Raw genomic sequence first — 19730 nt, forward strand, 5'->3', positions numbered from 1 at the left:
CCTTTGGCAGCTATAAAACAATGTAACCAACCACAAATAACTATACAGATGGAAGAGGGAGAATGCAAACAGACCATTGTTACTCCTTATTTTGCTTATTCATACTTTGGAAATGTTTATTTGTTTATAAAATTGCTGTACATGAATAAAAGCACTAGAAATATTCCCAAGCTATTGGTTACAGACAATTTAAAGAATGATTTAAAATTCATTAATTCTCTAGAAATTAATCACGTAAAAACGAGGCCTTCCTGTCCTCAAATCTACTGACTTCCCTGGTTTGGATCTAATTTTCTCAGCTCTTTTAGAGATTCAGCCCAAGCTGAGCAGAAATGCTGCAGTTTATCTCAATTGTTCCAGAAATCCAGAGCAATTTTGAAGTATTTGGGGGTACTTATCCCTTGCTACCTGCCCAGTCCTGACAGCCCAGCTCATGAGAGATGTTTCTGTTGTCTCTCCTGTCCCATGTCCAGCCCCTCTCCCAGGCTGCCCAGGGATGCCCGTGCAGGGAGTTCAGAGAGATGTGCTTTGGTGCAGCCCTGTGCAGCAGAGTCCTGGCAGGAGCCAAGGCAACAGAGCAGGTTCCAGCACACACAGCACAGGAAACCAGCTGCCCTTCACCTGCACACCACCTGCTCCTACAGATAACAAGGGGACAGCCTAGCACATCTCAAACTCACAGGGCTGCTTTTCAGAGTGAAAATACAGATCAAGGGAAACATTTCCTACAGTTCCATGCAAGAAGGGCTGTGCTGGTTGGCAGGAATGGTTGTTTATAGATCTCTGGGAGCAGAAGTGCAGCTTTCATAGTGGATTATCAAATGCCTGAAGGCTTTGTAGATCTGTTCATTCTGGGTACAGATAAACCCACCACTTCTCCAAGCTTGCTCGGCAGCACGGTTCAAGTCCCCAATGCATGTCCACTGATCTTTGTATTTCCTTGAAACAGCCCATTTAGAATGATCATTAATGGAATGAAAGGTGGAGTTCAATGGCATCCCTATTGCATTTATGTTGTATACGTGGTAGTCAAGAGAGCAATTTGAGTAAAGCTTTTCACCAGAACGCTGCCAGGATTCAGCCAACAAATCAGTCTTCAGCTTCTGAGCCATCCAGGCCACATAGATATCTGTGGAATAACACAGGGTGTGGGCAATCAGCATTTCATGTTCCTTCATTTAAGAACAGACTGAAAAGCATAATTTAAATTGTGTTTCTTTCATTGTAATGCATGAAGTCAGTCAGAGGGAATTTTGCCCCCTCCCATTATTTTTACTTTTTCAGTTCATTTCTACTTTTTCTCCTAGTAAACCAAACAAACAGCAGGAAAAAAGGGAAAGAACAAAAAAATTTCAAGTCTTCTTCATACCAAAAAGACCCCAGATGATTCAAACCCCCTATTTCTTCTTTGTTGCTACTGCTGAATAATGGAACAAAATTTTCTTGAAAATCTAAATGCTGAATACCTTAGGATGGATCAGACAGCTTTTTGCTTTGTGGGCTTGAGAGAACATTAGGATAGGACAGCACACCTTGCCCTGTTACATTTATTTCTGAAGCTGAACTTCTTTTTCCCCCCTCAGAGAGAATACGAATTTTAAAATTATTTATTAATTTATATTTTAAGAACGTGTTCTCTAGAGAGCAAAAGGGTCTCTTACCATCTATGAACAAGTGTGACTTTGCAAAGTGGAGAAAGGTTTCCCCATGAGCTGACTGGAGCTTGGAGAGGTGGCGCAAGGGGACTGAGGGCAGCCTGGACTTTGCACAGAGTTTCTGGAGATTTGTGAGATCAGCTTGGAAGATGTCAGGGATGGAACAGCTGTAGATTCCTGGATTATAACTCAGCATCTGTTGGTCTGAGAAAAACCCACAGAAATGAACACATGCAGAATTAAAATGGATTAAAGAAAAGCAATTCAAAGAGCAAAGTTCTGTCTTGGACAGAGAACATAAATCCTTCTTAACTCATCTAGGAGATAGGTTGTGAAGACTAAGTGTCAAAGTATCTTATTTTAGCAACCAAGAATTTGTGTATTGCTCTGTATTCTGACTGACCCTGCAGCACAAAGACTGACTGGAAGAGTATGCTCAGACTTTCCACTTACATCTCATTATTTCTAACAGAATTGTTAACTGGTGGTCTTGGTCCACTGTCACTCCCACCCATGCTCATCTTCAAGCCTCTCTGCAGCCACAGAGCACTCAGACATCATGTGTAAAACCTGCCTGTATTTACAGGAGTAGTTTCCAGTCAGTTACAGCTGCCAAGCCAAATGCAAACAGATGAGCTGCCAAAGGGTCTGGTTTGGTTTAAGGGGAACAGAACATGATTTTCAGCATCTGGATTGAACCTGCAGAAGGAATCCCCTTTTCTGAACAGTGCACAGCTCAACTGTAGAAGTCCTTGCCATGGATAGCATAAACAGCAAAGGAACAAATGGGCTCACTAGGTGAGGCCATCAGTCCATCAGAAACATTCCAGTCTTTCTGGCTCAGGAAATCCCTGAATCAGATTAGCAGAAGCTGGGAGGATGAGGCAGGAAAAGCATTAGCATATGCATCTCATTTTTTGTCCCCTTCTGCTAAACACATGCATAGATGCGTTTCCACAAACAGGAACCTGGGTTAAATAGCCCTGAGGTGTGGCCAGGCTGGCAATTTGCACAGCATGAATCTTTCAATAATACAGTTTGATGCCTGTAACTGAGAGAAGAGTGAAAAAACAGTGTGAAAAGAGTTGAGGAACATGCCAATATGACTTCTTGTAATCTCTCTCAATAGTCCCTTTTCAGGATTCCAGTACCAGTTATCATTGCCAGATAGTTCTGAATCTTGCAGCTATATTTTGTTGGGTTTTGGGGTTTCTATATATTTAGTAACAGCAATTTTTGCGGCAAAGAAATACCTGGGAAAATTCTAGGTGCTATTTATTCCATACTTCATATTTCTGATGAGTCAAAGCTACTACTTCACTTCAAGCAGTAGTTGCCTTACATTTTTAGAACTGCAGATGACTGTTGCTGACTGAGCTATTACTGTTAAAAATTATTAATCATCCTACTTTGCATTTCCAAAGCATTTTGTTTGCATGGACTGTGTTTACTCTTGATACGCACTTGTGACTATTATTATCCTGATAGACCCCCACAGGGAGATGAAAAGAGAGTGGAAGAGTGAATTTCCCAGATTCACACAGGAAATCATTGGATAAACAACTGAAGCCAAGAATGCTTTTTCCAGGCCCCTCTTGGTTTCCCAACATCACAAAAAAAAGGTCAAGAATGAGGAATTTTTGAGGTGAAACCTCAAGGAAAGGAGTCAGAGAGGTGTGGTGGGACAAAGGCCTTCTTAGGGAGCAGCTTTTTGTACCTATTTCTGTGAACTGATCATATTTGAAGGTTATACAGATGGCTGTCTGTCCGAAGGACTCCCCAGTAGGTGGATATCCATAACCATCCTCAGGGCTTGGAGGGAACAAGGGTACACTGTGAATCACCCAGAAGCCTTGTGATTTATCCAGCAGCAGAAATCCTGTCAAAATAGAAGTTACTGCAAATGAATTAAGGAGGAAAAAACTCTGAGATTATAGAAATGTACCCTACTTTGGTTTTGCTGCTGCAGATACCACATTTCAATGTGTTAATGTCTACAGTAAGCTGTTCTAGAGTAGATCAGTAGACCATACGATACACTGATATTGTATTAAAATTGCATCAGTTCTTTCCTGCACAGCTCAAACTGCCACCATGTTTTATTTGAAAAAAATCCTCTCACACCCCCTTCCTCTGCTCAAATTTTGTCTTCAAGAGTTCTGATGACTTAGTGGTTGTGACTTTCTCTCCATTGTCCATCTTTATTCACTTAAATATTCACTGGATATAAGGGGAAACATTCTGTCAACAGCATGTCTTCTTTCCCAGACCAAACTGTCCCCCATGGGGAAGCAGCATAGAGACAGGCTATGCTTCTCCCCTCCAGGGTGAATCATGGCTCCTGAGCTGTGCCCATTGCTGCAGCCTGAAAATACTGCAAAAGCTCTGTGAAATATGCTCGTTTCCACATCGGGCAAACCATATTGGCTTCCTCAGGGGAACATTTAATCTCCACTGAAGTTTACATTTATTTAAAGTCTCGATTTTCTGTAGCTACATCCTACGGTGCTTCCATGATCTTGGCAGCAGTTTCTTGTCCCAGAAAGTTTGGAGGGGTTTCTGTTGAGGGTATCTTTCCCTTCACATTTTGTACTGCTCTGCCATCAGGCACAGGATGGTGATAACAGGATCTGTATTAGTTTCAACTCTTGAAACAAAGAGTCCATATGCTCCAAGATCCTTCACCCAGCAAAGGTGTAGCAAAACCAAAACAGAAGCTGCAGCATAGGTAACTACACAAAAACCACACACCATGCAAATCACTCTTCAGTTGTGCTTTAGGCAGGAATTTTAGATATGCAGATAGACAAACAGACAGACAAGTAGATGCTATCTGCAACTATAGAAAGATGAAAATAGTTTGGGACTCTCCCTGTACCTTTGGTGTGTCCACATTTCGACCCTTTGGAGTCTGATTCAGGGATCTCATCGTTGTATATTGCATAAGCAGTGGTGTTCCTCTGCAGGGAAACACACATTTCTGAAATATGACATTCAGTAAAAAGAAGGCATTTAAGCAAACATCTGCTGGGAACAGAAGAAAGAATTCAGGATTCCTGTGTGTGAACATCACGAGCCTAACCCTGCTCCCAGTTCAGCTGCACAGTCTCCACAGACATTACAGTAAAACAAACCTGAAGACTCAGCATTAAGGCCTCAGCTGACAGGGGAAGTTCTCTTAATCACTGCAGTAGCCCTTTCCCAAGGGTTGAATGTGCTTGCTAAGACAGTAGTGGGCACTTGCTTGCAAAGAAGTTCTACTCTGTTTTCTGGGCCACTCTCTGATTTAGCAATCAGATCTGGTAAAAATGCTTGCTGAGTAAAAATAAACATGACAACTGTTCTTATGAAGGGCAAGCAATTAAAGTTTTTTCACAAAATATTTGCATACAGGCACACCTTATTTCCCCTGAATAGAGAACTCCAAAGAAGCTGGGACATGCCTCCCTCCCACTGTAGTATGAGTTTGTAAACAGTTTATTACAACTACAGCAAGACCTGGGATAGGACAGTTTTCTGGACTGCCAACATTTGAGTGACTTCTGGGGGACTCTTCTACATACAAACTGATTGCACCCTACCACAAACCCATGGGAGAAATGCATAGACACACCCAGACTCCCAACAATAATACATAGATGGGAAAAAAATTAATTATAGGGAGATCTTGTGATATTTTACAATCACTTCACACAAATGTAAGTGAGGTGCCAGTGTGGGAGCAAAAAAGAAAGACAACAAGCAGCATATCACTGCTGGAGCAGTCACAGTGATCTCAGGGGGACGATGAAAACGCAGATTTGATTTGAGTCAGAGTATGAAACATATGCACATAGGACAGCTTAGGACAAGTGTCTGTAACAATTACCACTGACCTTGGTTTGAGTTCACAACATCCGATGTTGCTCAACATGAATTGCAGAAAAGAAGCCAAAGAGAGAATGTACAAGCACTCTTTTCTTGATGGACTACATCAAAAGCTTGACTAGAAATTAGAAGTTTGAGGATTATCCCTAATTGTAGAAAAAACTGCAAGTAATGTGCTCAACTGTCAAGTTGCTCCTCCTCTGTGTCTTTTAGCAGATCTATTGGTCAGACCTGGCCTTATGGGCTTATTTTGCGTGTTTTCATGTCATCTGCATATAATATCAAGTAACCCACTAACAAAAATGAAATGTCACTTACCTTGGATTCATAGGTCTCATACAGCTGCTGCAGTGTTTGTCCAAGAGCACCCTGTGTCATGTTGATGAGATATTTACCAAGCTGCCACTGCGGAGCCAGGGCATCCATGTACAGGTATTCCAGTCCCAGCATGGGAATCTGTCCTTTGGCATGTTTTGGCAGCTTGTAAAGAGCAAACCTGCAACAGGGAAGAGCAATTTTTTTTTTTACCACCATCCTGTTTGAATGTGTAAATCAGTATCTCCTTCCCTGAGAAGGGTGAATCCAGGGATGCCTGGGCTGGAGGGGAAGCACTGCGGACATCTCAGCCTCAAAGCTATGAGCCAGCCCAGGAACCAGCTGCAATTTGGCAGCACAGTCCCGACAGCACACAAATTTGTTTTGCTTCTTAGCAAGCAAGGGAGGCTGATTCAGACCCAAACTCCTGCTGCTGTGGCCAGACTACTGTTGGTACCCCTGAAGAATTTGAGGTAGCTTTGGTCGAGTCCATGAAATTCCTATTGCTCCTGGTTCTGGTAAAGAATCTCAGGTCCCAAACCCAGTCTAACATTCCCCCAGGTCAAACAATTGATATATTATATAAATATGACTTTATATGAAATAGCTTAAATTAGGTATTTAAATTTTAAAATGAATATATTATGCTTATATGTATCACAATAAGTATAAAGCAAAATGACAAAATGTGGTTCTAATCCTACTTTTCAGAACAGGTTTGCACTCAGATGAACTGTTGCAGACTGGAAGTTTTCAAACCATTAGCCAGGAATACAAATCTCTTCAAAATTGTAAAGTACTCAATATTTTCAGTAAATGGCTCAGTTCATGCTGAGGTTCCTGATGAAGTAAACAAGTTTTCCCAGTGGACAAATCCATAGAATTAATCACAATGTAATTAACTCAGCCACTTTCTCTGAGGGCTGTAATTGAGTAATTTGCTATTAATGTCAACAGTAAGGACTGAGTGGCATTATTTTGACTCTATACTATTTAACAGAAATGCAGCCTGTGCTTAGCCCCTCAAGTATATTAAGAGGAGTAAACCTTCCCCAGTTGACTTATAGGCTCAAGTTGGTCACAAAAGACATCTCCAAACAAAAGTAAGAAGAGGCAGGAAAAGATTTTGCTAGAGAGGAACATCTAATCTATGGGAAATGTACATGTACAGGCAGAATAAAACCACACACCAGTGGTGATCCTGGTAATCCACCAGCATTGCCACTGACTGAATGATCTCCCTAAACTATCTCAGGAGAAATAATTTCTGATGACGGATCACAGAAAAGAAAGTGATTTATATAACTAGGCTGGGGAGAGTGGTCTATGCCTATACACACACCAGGAGCCACAACAATCCCTTTACATGAAATAAAGATTTGTAAAGGAGAGGAATAGCAGTAGTTACAGTAGTGAGAGCTGATCCAAAAATTAGTAGATTAAGCCTTTCCAAACTACTTTGAAATCTACTGAAAGATTTATGCTCTGGAAGTGTTTACAGCCTTGCATCTGACAAATCCACCTTAGCAGATATGCTTACGAAATGCTAGTCATTGAGCTGTCAGGAAATTGCTTGCCAATTCCCACTGGATACATGTTTTTGCTCTTTCCAGAAAGCCAGATGAGTGTATTACCAATTAAAGTTGTATAAAATCTTTACTGCTATTTGTGCACAGGAAATTTCTCAAGAACTTAGGCATTTGGGAGCAGAGTAGAAGTTATTTTCCTGAGAACCAAGCAAAAGCAAATCTGCTTAAACCAGATTAGCATTGTCATATTGTTTGCTTGTGACTAAACACAATTTACAAGCAAGAATCACATCTTTAATTATTCCCTTTCTCCCCATCCCCTTAAAAAATACCAAACAAACAGTGTTTATGGTTGCTTCAGTCCTTGACTCAACATTTCTCAGAAAGCATAGTTTTGGCGCTTACTTGCAGGGAAGGCTTCCCATAGAATACAGTGAGTTTAGATGAATAAAGGAAAGACTCTGCCCTCCTCAGAGAGCCAATCCTAGGGCTGCTTGCTCTGGTAGCCCCTGTGAGAGGTGCAGTGAGGACTGTGGGATAAAATCCAGAGGGAAATGAAAACACAGGAGACTTCTGCCCGCCCAGTACTGCTTGTGGGGAGGAGCTGCCAGCCCAGCTGGGGAGCACAGATGGGACCAGGTCAGATAAAACAAGTGACTCCTCTGGTTCAGTGCAAATGAAAGGGTGTGTGAATACTGAGTAATGGAATACTGCAGGGTGAAACCACTGCATAGCAGGAACTCACATAAACCTCTTGCTAAGTGAATATAATGCAGTGCTGTTTGTTTGAAAGGGCATTGATGTATTTTGTTTAAGAGGAGGTTCTTCTCAGCAGTTTCAGTTCTGCTTCCTCCTGTCAGCTTCATAGCAACCAAATCCAGAATCCAAAGGCTGACTCTTTCTTCTCAATAAAATAGGATGCCCCCAGCAGACAAGCAAGTTTCTCTTCTTTTGATCAGGGCATACTGAAATAGAAATCCCCCTGTCCCACCTGCTAAATTTGTGAAAGGGAACATGGATTTGCCTGTGCAGATCCCCAAGTTCCCTTCTGGAACAGGCCCTATGTCACTGGCATTCACATAGAGGCACAGGTGAATTACTCCTAGCCCCAGCCTTCAAAGAATTTATCAGAAAATTTTAATACCAAAATTGTCTTCATTTAAGAAATGTACAGTTTGTATATATATATATATATATATATAGGTCTGCGAGCTTTTAATATCTTTGGGTTTTGTGTGATTGTTTTTTTAGGTTTGTTTTTTACAAAAACCCCTCATTCTCCAAGGAATAATTCCAGTTTAGAGAGACATGAAATATCTTATTTAAGTTCCTGTGTAGCTGCACCAAGAGTCTGATTCCCAAAAAAATTACATTATCCAGAAGGGCCTTGGCAAAGGTGACAAGTTATAGGGATGGATAGACCCTCATACATTTGACGCTATGCCTACAGAGAGCAAAATCAGCTTTGTGCTCCTGCCTGTGGTGTGAGGAGCACCTGCCTCACCTGCAGTCAGCTCTGTGGGCAAGGAAAGGGATGGGCCTACTTCTTTTGCACTTCTATCCAAACTAATCGTTGTTCACAAGAAAAACATTTTTCTTTTGAAATTGGTTGTTTTATCCTCAGGAATCCTACATGCTCTTTTTAAAGAGCCCTCATTTCACTTTTTAAATCGGGGCTGGATATGATGCAGTTGTACTTTGCGTCTTTTCATCCTGAAAGCGCACGAATCCAATTAATGATGCAACACCCGAAGCTGGGCTCGCTGCGGCCGGTGGGGTGGCACGGGCGGTACCGCGATGGCAGCTCCGGGCTGGGAGCGACTTCTGCTCCAGTCACAGGGCACAGCGGCTCGGCCCCGCTGCTGCCGCCAGCCCCGGGGGCTCAGCCCTGGGGGCTCAGCCTCGCTGCCCCTCAGTGCCGGAGCAAGGGGAACAAGGTCATGGAGGCCCCCGCGCTGCTGTTCGGTACCAGCCAAAGGGACGTGCGGGTGCCTTCCCTGCTCGGCGCCTCCTGGGCCAGCCGTGCCCCTGGGGCTGCCGCTGGCGAGCAACCCAACACAGGTTATGTTCCCTTTGATCATGAGAGGCGAACGCCGTGTAAAACTGTGATTATTTGATTATCCTGCAGTTCGTCATGATGCAGCACGGTGGTTGGTTCAGGGAAATGAAATCAGATTCCAATAATTTATCCCAGGTTTTTCAAACGCGGCATTCAGCCACTATTCACGGGCCAACAGTGCTGAACCCGCGATTGCCTTTGCATTGCTTCTCGGTGACCCACCCACTTCCCGCGGTTTAATCTCACTCTATTAATTTACTCACCCAGCGTTTCTGCCCTGCACAGTGTTTACTCACCAGTCCACCGTCTCCCCGTCTTCATTCCTGCAGGAAATCTCAGCTGCCCACAGGGGCACGGAGAACAGCAGGAGCACAGCAAGGCGGCACCATGCAGATCCCGCGGGCATTTTGGTTTCCCGGCTGCGCAGGGCGAGCCCTGAGTGGCTTTAAAAGGAGAAGTCGAGCCGTGTTAGCTGTCAGCTCCTGCCCACAGAGCGGGGAGCACACCCCGGGACGGCGCAGCCAGCCCGGCAAACCCGGCTCCGCAGCAGGGACAAGGGCGCCTGGGAGCCGCCGGAAACCGCTCACAATTTCTTTGGGCAACAAAATGACAGTTGACAAGTTATGTTTTTGACAAAAAAGAAAACAAAAAACAAACAAACAAACAAAAAAAACCAACAAAAAACCCCCGTTTTGACTATTTAGAATACTCAGGGTATTCCGCTTTAAAAAAACCTCCAACCTGCACATACCGAAACCATTTTTGTTTTCCTTTTATTGCTCCGTGACTGACGTACAAATTTTTCACATCTGAAACAAACCCCTGGTGCTCAGACAAGTAAAACAACTTCCTTTCCAGCTCTTTACTTCTCCGCCCAGCCCTCGCAGGGAGTGCAGCCTTCGCCCCGTGCCGGCTCCGGTGCTGGGGATCCTTTAGCCACCCCCGGGGATCCTTCAGCCACCCCCGGGGATCGAGCCCGTAGGGACTAAGCTGGAGAAACGCTCTGATCTCTGAACCAAAGGAATTTACTTACAATTAGCTAACGCTTTTTAAAAACTATTTTAAAAGTCCATTAGCATTTCTCTTAGGAACAAACATGTCTGAATTGAGCAATTTTACATCTGATAATCTTTTAGCAACTCACACATAAAAGGCTTCAGCTTGTCTATTTTGGTGTGGAAAATGATCTTTCTCCCTCCTCATTATGCCTACATGAGAAGGGGCTGATTTACATTAAAAGTTGTTGATACGGAGTATGGGATATTTCAGCCTCATGGACAGTCTAGTGCAATGAGCTCTGGGATTTTTTAGACAGAAATCTCAGAATCTCAACAGAAATCCTCAAAACCTTTGCAGAATTTTGTCACCTACAGCCTCTCTAACACTGTAAGAAATATGTAAATGGGATGTGTTTGACAGAAGCAGGATAAAAATAATAGGGCTTAATGCAAACAAAACCAATGATCCAGAAGAGACTGAGTGAAGTCAAGACTATATACTAAATATATACTTGACTATAAGTCAATATAGTCAAGACTAATTCACAGATGACAAATGAGAGACTAGTTCACTGTGACTCCTGCTCTACAAACTGTCCCCTGGAAAATTTTAAAATTTTATCACATCTGCTACTAATATAACAATAATCTCCTAAAGCATTTTTTCTTCCCATCAGGACTCTAAAATTTATAATGAAAATTATTACCAGAGGTAACTACAAAACTAAAGGCCAGAAGCACTTTTTATGTTTCATTGACATTGTTTCATGACAGCTTAACTCAGCCTTCTGCTGCATTTCATTACAACTGCCACATGTCTTCTTTGCAGATCAAGGACATTGAAGTGCTCAACTGTGAATATGGCAAGAATACCATTAAGTTCCTTCGCCTTCACAGGGAGGGAAAGAAGCATTTTGTTAAAGAAGTGGAAGTGTGTGCGCATCTCCGGCTGACTTCTCCTCAGGAGTACTTGGAAGGAAACAATTCTCTTGTGATACCTACGGACACCATAAAGAATATTGTCCTTGTGTTGGCCAAAAAAAATGGGGTATTTTTTAATTTTTTTAACTAGACTTGCTGTTTCTTGCAACTTCATTTGGAAGTATTAGTTGTACTAACTTTTTATATTCAATTGTCATATCAGATCAGTACCAATGTAATTTTCAGTGATTTGAAGGAGTCTTCCTCCTCCACTGCATGTCCTGTGGACTCCTTAGTTTTCCAAAGTCTTTTTCTCAAGAGCTAGCGCTGTTTTTTGTGGATTTGTCATATAAAAGCCATCTCTATCTCTTTTTTTTATGTTAAATTTAACAGCCCATAATCCTTCATTATTCCTATATAGCATTTTTAAACAGAAGGTCTCCAAATATAAGACTCCTCTTAATTCTTCTGTGTTCCTTCTGCCATCAATTGCATGTATCCTAATGGCAATCTGTAGCACTAAATTTCTCCATGACCAAATCCCATCTTTGCCCTCTAAAACTGCATTAGAATATGACCATATGAATCAGAATAATTACAATAAATTATTATTCCAGCATTATATCCTCACTGCATAAGACTCCTGCAGCAGTTTCTCTCAGTCCAAGGACTGCAGCTCACTGTATCACAGAATGAGAGATTTTTGACACAACTGTAGCTGCTATTTGCAGCATATGCTGCAAGCCAGTCAAATGACTGGGCACAGTGAGCCAAGCTAGAAATAAGAGAAATGTGTTTTTAACCACACTGATTTTTCCCAAACTCTTACAACAACCAGAAAAATCTACTTTTGTACATGGGTAATTGCTTCTTTCTAATAATACTGTTTGCTGCCTTAGATCCCAAGTTTAGAACAATTTGCTATAGATATCTGCAATCACTTCATGACAACATTTTGCCAAGTGGCGTACGTCAAAACCTACGTTCAAGAAGTACCATGGCAACGTCTGTATGAGGTATCTAAAATACTAATACATTCCATTTGCTTATGCTGTAGTCATTCCTCACTCTCTTAGCTCCTGTTTTCAAGTTAACATAGTATTTATGGCACTTTTACTTACACGTCTGCTCTAAATTGCAGGATGGCGTTCCCCACATCCACTCATTCATATGTGTTCCCGATGGGATCCGCTTTTGTGAAGCTGAGCAGTGCCGGAATGGTGAGAAAAGAACTGGCAATGTCCCCTGCTTCTCTGTAAATATTTCTGCCAATAAGAGATGAAGATGGCTTTAGAGATAGCTATGGGTTTTACAGGGCTTAGGGCACAGCCAAACTGCTCCAGAGTTCTAAACCAAAGAATATTTTAATGGTAATTTTGATGTTCTTGATGTCTTGAGACATGGCTGAAGAACTAATGTAGCTCACATTTGTATGTGTATCCCAAACACGGAATGGTTACAACAGCACATCCAGCAGAACTGTTACATCTTGCCACAGGATTTAATAGCCTTCTGAGAACAGGGTGCTTATTTTTCTACCTTCTACTATAACCTGCAGTCTCCTGTGATCTTTACCTGATACCACACTGCTGCAGGCCAATTGCCTGGTTTGCAGTAATTTTCAAACCCCAGTCAACATGCCCAGATTTTATTTCTAAGAAAGCAATTTCATTGCTGCAAGCCAGACTAGCTTGAACATCATAAGCACTCTGGTCTATATGTGAATCATTTTTCACATGAAAATAATTCAGAGTGTGCTTACTATTTTTGCACACCATACATGAACAAAGCAGTATTTGGCTCGACCAAGAGTTTTGTTACAAAGCAGTATTCAGCTTGACCAAGAGTTACTTAAATGACAGGTATTCAAGCTCAGCTGTTTGTCCATGATTTGGCATTCCAAAGGGAGAGAAAAAATTAACTGTACTTGCTATAGCTAAGTCAAAAAAGAAGCCTAAGTTCAGTCTCACTGTGGTAGTGTTTTGTTTACGGCATCTCCCGGATTACTGGGAACTGAGCTGAGGCCACTATATCATTTCACACAATGGCTTTAGAGGGTTTAGGCACTAGTTCAGTCCCTATCTATACTACATTAATGTAACTTAGAACTATTCCCCATCCTACCCAGTACCGGTGGTAAGACCAGTTTCACTTGCAGACAGGGCACAAGTTTTGAAAGGTGCATCTGAGCAGTGTCCCTGCTGAAAGAACAGAGAAAGCCTGTACAAGTGTCCAGTGCCTCTTAGCCTCATCTTTTTTCATGTTTCTAATAATGTTCACTACTTCTGTACTTTTGGCAGCCTCAATAGTATAGACTGTATTTTCCGGAAAATGTTAAAAAAGACACCTGAATTTAAAAAAGAAACAAACAAAAAGAATCTATATTTTTTTGAAAAGCTGCTGCTCTTAATGTAGATTGTATTGAATTTTTCATCATAATGAAAATTTAACATACAATTTTGCAACTTCAGGTTCTACACAAAGAAAAATTATAACTTACTGAAGAAACCACCTTTCCTTCCTAGAATTCCTTTCATGTAGCCCTTTCATTTTTTCTTTAGAATTCCCTGCCTAGGTGAACAATAACCAAAGTGAAGATTTTCAAATTACTTTTATTTTTCTTCTAAGAGAATGTTCTCTAAATTTAGCATCCTCCTATGCACCTATCAGCCAGACACAGGAGTTCATTTCTCAGTTAATCCTATCTTTTAACAATTCTCTTATAATGAAAAAAAAAGCCACTACTAAGGTTTAATAGAACTGGTTTTTGCCATTATATCAGCTGATAAAAGGCTCAGAATTTTTTGGAAACTCAAAACATTGTAAGTAACTTAACAGAATCAAAATTTGTCAACTGAAGACAGCACAAGCACAAAGCCTTCTGAAAGCACAGCATGAGCTGCTCACCTTGGAAACTCTCCCTGGGTGCTGTATCCTTTGGAGTGAGTTTCAGGTTGATTACTGCACAGCCAGCCACACTTTCAGTCAATCTTTTGGTTCAAGGAGCTCTTTCAAACAAGGCTAAGTATTTGAATATAAGATAAATATCTCTCCAGGTTCACGATAGTATCTCCACTACGTTAATACCTGTGTGTCACAGTCTTATGGCCAAGTGATGAATTATTCAAGGTATGTCCAAGGTCAGTCTCTTCTTATACATTTTTTTAAAGCTTGAATAAATAACAGGAGGAGACAGGCAAATGATAGATACACCTTCTTAGACTCATTCAAAAACAATAATGAATATGTAAACAAGAAAGATAAGATGCAGTTTCAACAATATCCAGTCACAGAGAAGTTTAAAAAACATGCAAATGTCTAAGCAGCCATGTAATTTAGAAATGTCTCCCATGGTGGAATTATTTCCAGTATAAATTCCTTCAAAGACACAATTTAAAGACAAAATTGGTCAGTCTTCCAAATCCAAGGCAAGATTACTATGCACTTGACATATTCAAGGATTAATTTGGAACTAGCTAGTGTGAGCACCAAGAGCAACACAAAACCAGCAACTTGGGCTCAGCCACTATCTGCACAGGCCCTGAATGAGCCTGCATGCCACGAAGCTTCTCTGAGTCAGCCTTTTGGCAGCTCTGGTCACTGAAATTTTCAGTTACCATCTTGGTGTGCTCCAAATGACTGACTGCTTGAAATTGAAATAGCCACCGTTCACAAGGTGTGTCAGAAGCAAAAGTTCAATCACAACCGCTTGGTCTTTAGAAGACAATGATCCACTCATGCAGCAGTGATCCTCAGCCACTATTTATAAAATTTGCTGTTAAGAGCAAAGCCACTGTCAGTTTGAACCTGTGGGTGGCATTTGTATCAGTGCCAGCTCCTGCTCATTAGCTGAACTGCAGGGATTTGCATTGGCTCCTGGCTCTCATTCTCAGAGACGCAAAACTCCCAACCAGATGGGCATCTAAAGCAAATTACTGTCTTTATACAGTAAATTTTTGCAGTAAATACAGAGAATTTTTACACTTGTGTTTTTGGAAAAGGCACCACACCTCTTACTGTACATCACATTACTGGTAGCCTATTTCATTTCCCTTTAGAGCCATTCCTAAACTGACATCAGCATGAGCCAACCCAACACATGTCCCAGTTCCAAGCAAGATAAAAAAAGTCTATCCTCAGTTTTCCTTAACTGCAGATCACTTTATGGGATTCTTTGTTTTCTAGTTTGAGCCTGACTTTAGTAGTTTCTGTCTTGTTTCTTACCCTTCTGCCAATATCAGTATGTAGAAAGTTATTGTCTGCTTTCTGGCCCTGGGGCTGTCAATGCAAGTATGCACCCGGAGGCTTCTTTCTTTGCATGAAAAGAAGCTCATATTTTCTTGAAATTTTTAATCACAGGTCCTCTGATTGTTTTTGCTGGAATTAAGGACCTGAAACTTATGAAGACAACACAGTCTGGATTTGAAGGCTTCTATAAGAATGAACACACCACACTTCCTGAAAGGCATGACAGGATCCTATGTGGAGAGCTCTTCTGCAAATGGTCATATGGCGAATGCAAGGATTTTGACTTTGACTGCATATGGTATATGTTATATCAAGTAATATTAATTTCCCAAACTATACAAAGTCCCTCTATACAATACAGAAGGTCTAAGGGCCAGATCCACAACTGCTGTGCACCAGCCACTCACAGTGGCACTCAGTGGCAGCACTAAGCTCTTGTTATGAGGGGTGAGAGGCGTGTCTTAGAGGTACTTCTCTCTCTAAGGGTACACCATCGGACAGGACTCAAAGGAACAATTCAGTGTTCAGTATACTTTAGGAGAATAAAATAACTAATTTGTTAAATAGTTTTAACAAAACCTATTTGTGAATTATATATCTGGTGGGGACGGGGAGAGGAAACAGAATTTAGGTGACAGGACAAATTGTTCTTCCACAAAATCCCATGGGCTAGCCCATGATTTGTCAGAAAAATCCCATAATTTGTCAGGAAAATCCCATAATTTGTCAGAAAGGACATGCAAAATATAAACAAAAATCACCCCACAATGGAACATTATATATCTAAGCAGAGGCAGCTGATGCAAGGTTTTGTAAGAACCCATATGTAACCTCTAGGAAGAAAATCCGTGAATGTATCCTTGAAGCCTTTGCTGGACCACCTGACTGTGGGGAATATTCACCCTCTTACCAGAAAACTGTCAACTGTATCCAGATGCTTGTCCTTTCCAGAGTGTCACAGGTATCTTCTTTCTTCCTAATGACGTTTTACTTCAACAACAGTGAATGTTAATTGCACCACTGAAAAGACCAACATGAGACTGTTATTTTCTCTGTCAGTTCTCAGACTGGAAACTCCCCAGCTGGGAACACAATGGGGGAGAACATCACTCAGTTCTTGGCAGCACTTGAACAAAAGTGAAAGGTGTGCTACACATGTTCATGAGATTGCATTTGATCAACTCTACTGGGGGGTGGCCTTCTTCTTTTTTACACAGAGTGAAAAGCCTGCCAGGCTGTTGACTGAAAAGGTGCTCTAATTCATTGTCTCATCTGTTTTCATGGTTTCAGGTACAGGTGATAGAAGTCGTCTTGAACAACACTTTTTATAATGTTGTAGACATGAAGAATCTAGGCTTGAACAATGACAAAGAAGTAAGTAAATGCTTCAAATACAATTTGACTGCTCTCTTTAGAAATACTCAGCCTCAAAGCATAGCAGCAGTTCTACATAAAGCAGAATTAAAGTGAACAGGATTTCTTCTCCCAGTCCCAGTAAAAGCTCCACATTACCTCTAAAAAAAGACTTACAGTGATTACAAAAGGAGCACAAATAATTGTCTTCTTGTGTTATTGATAAAAGCTAAGGGTCAAGTGGAATACTCTGGACATCAAAAGGATCTGTTACAGAGACTGTCTCAAAAAAAATATTCCTGTTTTCTCCACTGAATATGACTCTCAATTACAATGTTAACCTGTGCATTTTACCCAAGTAGAATGCACTGTGGCATCCCAGATGGATGAGACACAAGCCTGGGATCAGGCAGAGGGCAAGAGGTGAGGGGTGAGATGTATTTGCTTCTCCCTCCACAGCTGCTCTGGCTGCCAGCTAGGTACAGCTGAAAGTCTGTTACATTACCCTCACATGAAAGAGAAAAATTGGGTTATTCCATTTGACATTGGTGGTCTATAGTCTGTTTTTGCTCTAGTTTCCCTCCAGAGTCTTGTGATTCTGATACTGTGGTCTCCTATCCTTTCCCTCCTTCAGGTGGACATTATAGATCCACTTTTACTTGTGATAATGTCAGCATCTACCACTGATGTTCATAAGAGAGAGAAAGGGTCTGGGCATGATTTTATTAAGGAGGTGAATAGCTGCATTTTCTACTGACACATCCCTGTCTCAAACATAACCTTTGTGTTTGTGCTCATCCCCCTCAGGTTTTGGTTCCAGTGGAAGCTCCTTATGGCTCCTGTGCTTGCACGCTTGGCCGGAAGAAGTTTTTTGAAGCACAAGGCCACATGTTGAGAGATGAGAGGAAATGTCAGTTTGGACTGGCAGCTGCCCAGGGAAACTAAACCTCTTGGCTATACTCAATCTTCCTGATAAACTTAACAGCATGGCTTTCCTATCAATGTTTACTCCTTATTGGCCTCTTCCATTGCTGACTACTTTTCCCTCTATGAACTCCTGAACATGGGATATGTGAAGGACCCTCAGAAAATTGGAAATCAAAGTCTGTCCCTGAATTACAGTGTGATTTGCAGACTGAAGTACCCTAAGCTCTTTGGAAAATCCCAACTGGAAACATTATAGTAAATTAATTTTTAAACTAGCTATTCCCAGATCTTTTAATGAAACAATTATTTTGATGTTTGTAACATGATTTTGACATGTAAAATCAGGGAATTTCTATATTCTCTTAATTAGTATTTCTTCAGTAAAATGAATATACAGGCACGAGACCTGCTGTTTCATTGACATAACCTGTCATGACCCTTTGGTGCCACACTGATCTACAGAGGTGAGGTTCTGACCCAGTGACTGAACAGGAAATCAGTCAAAATCAAGATTTCTCTGTGCAGGAAATGAGAAACACAAAGAAAAAAGAAAGCATCTCTCATATCTCCTTTGTGGTGTGTATAGATACATATGTTGACTACTTTCTCTGCATGTATTCTGAATGCATGATTGCTGCTGCTACTCACCAGACTATAGTTACTATAGTACTTTTACGTTAATCACTGAGGTGATTTGAGGGTTTGGGCTATCTCTGAAGGTTCAATTAAACAGTTTTCTTTAGTCTAATAATCTTATCATGACTTCTGAGCAGTCAGGAGTCAACCTATGTAGCCCTATTACATTTGGGAGGGGTAGGCAGAAAACTAGACAGACAGATATATTTTATTTTAGTTACCCCAGGTGATAGTTTTGAACATTGAGATAGAACAATACAGTCAATGATTCTCATCTCACAAACTGTGGCTACCGCATTTGCAAAAGGAATCCTGCTCAGCTTCCAACAGCTTCTAACCCTTGCTCTCATTTTCTCTGAGTATCATTTTCACAGACTCCATGTGACAGAGTACAAATCGAATGGCAAGTGCCCAAAGTAACTTCTAAAAACTGCAGTTAAATTGCCTTCGTGCCTCCTGAGTTTGGCAGACATGCAGCATTGCTCTGGGTACAATCATTAAATTCATAGGCACCAAAAACGGGGAAGATGTCCTACTCTGTGTGACATTTTGAGGTGCTGTGCGTGATGGAAACTTGCCTTGATGAGCAGAGCATAAGAGATGCAAGGGAAGAATGGCCCACCAGCCTGAGCTATCTCCTGAACAACAGGAAATATTACAACATGGAGTGAAGCTATCCCAGCTATCATGTTCTCTGGTCACCAGCCAATTCTGAAAGCTTTATTTACAACATTTCTAGCTTTTCCTGGGGACATTCTCGCTTACCTTCATAGATTGTTTTGTATCGTAGTGGTGGGCTATGTCTTGCTACTTCTGTCACTTCTAGGTGCTTTTAATTTATTAATGTATCTTTTAAAGGCAAATAAAGAGCAACATCAAAAAAAAAAAAACAAACTAGCTTTTGACTATTTACTAATTATATATAATGTGAACATCGTAAGTAAAAGAACTACTTTAATTCATCCAATTTCACCTCAGAAAGTGACCCATCTTCTTCCAAATGACACTTCACTACAAATAGATGAAAAAGAATCTTACTGAACTTTTCAGCATTTACCTCTTTCTGAAACAAGGCAGATCTGCACAGCCAACTTCCTTTCTACCTTATAAGAAATTTATAGCATTAGGCACAGGGCTTCTTTCATTATTCTTTGTGCTTCATTTGTGGCCCTGCAAGGTCATGGTGGACTAACCTCCATGGCAGAATGAAGACACAAAGCAG

General features: G+C 41.2%; 2 protein-coding genes across 2 annotated transcripts; one reads left to right on the top strand and one right to left on the bottom strand.

The window, feature by feature from the left end:
- Positions 1 to 228: 228 nt before the first annotated feature.
- On the bottom strand, positions 229 to 9831 carry DNASE2B (deoxyribonuclease 2 beta). Its single transcript, XM_062497072.1, has 6 exons — positions 9722 to 9831; positions 5841 to 6018; positions 4534 to 4615; positions 3373 to 3534; positions 1662 to 1859; positions 229 to 1129 (listed from the first exon to the last, which is right to left on the bottom strand). Exons 1-6 carry the CDS (start codon positions 9829 to 9831, stop codon positions 774 to 776), a joined length of 1086 nt encoding a protein of 361 aa, XP_062353056.1. The 3' UTR covers positions 229 to 773.
- A 1391-nt stretch (positions 9832 to 11222) lies between these two features.
- Positions 11223 to 17890, top strand: LOC134046835 (uricase-like). Its single transcript, XM_062497637.1, has 7 exons — positions 11223 to 11471; positions 12244 to 12360; positions 12486 to 12564; positions 15704 to 15890; positions 16430 to 16553; positions 16883 to 16966; positions 17753 to 17890. The coding sequence occupies exons 1-7, from the start codon at positions 11238 to 11240 to the stop codon at positions 17888 to 17890; spliced, it is 963 nt and encodes a 320-aa protein (XP_062353621.1). The 5' UTR covers positions 11223 to 11237.
- The last annotated feature ends 1840 nt before the right edge of the window (positions 17891 to 19730 follow it).

The sequence above is a fragment of the Cinclus cinclus genome, chromosome 8, assembly GCF_963662255.1.
Source record: "Cinclus cinclus chromosome 8, bCinCin1.1, whole genome shotgun sequence".
NCBI lineage: Eukaryota > Metazoa > Chordata > Aves > Passeriformes > Cinclidae > Cinclus > Cinclus cinclus.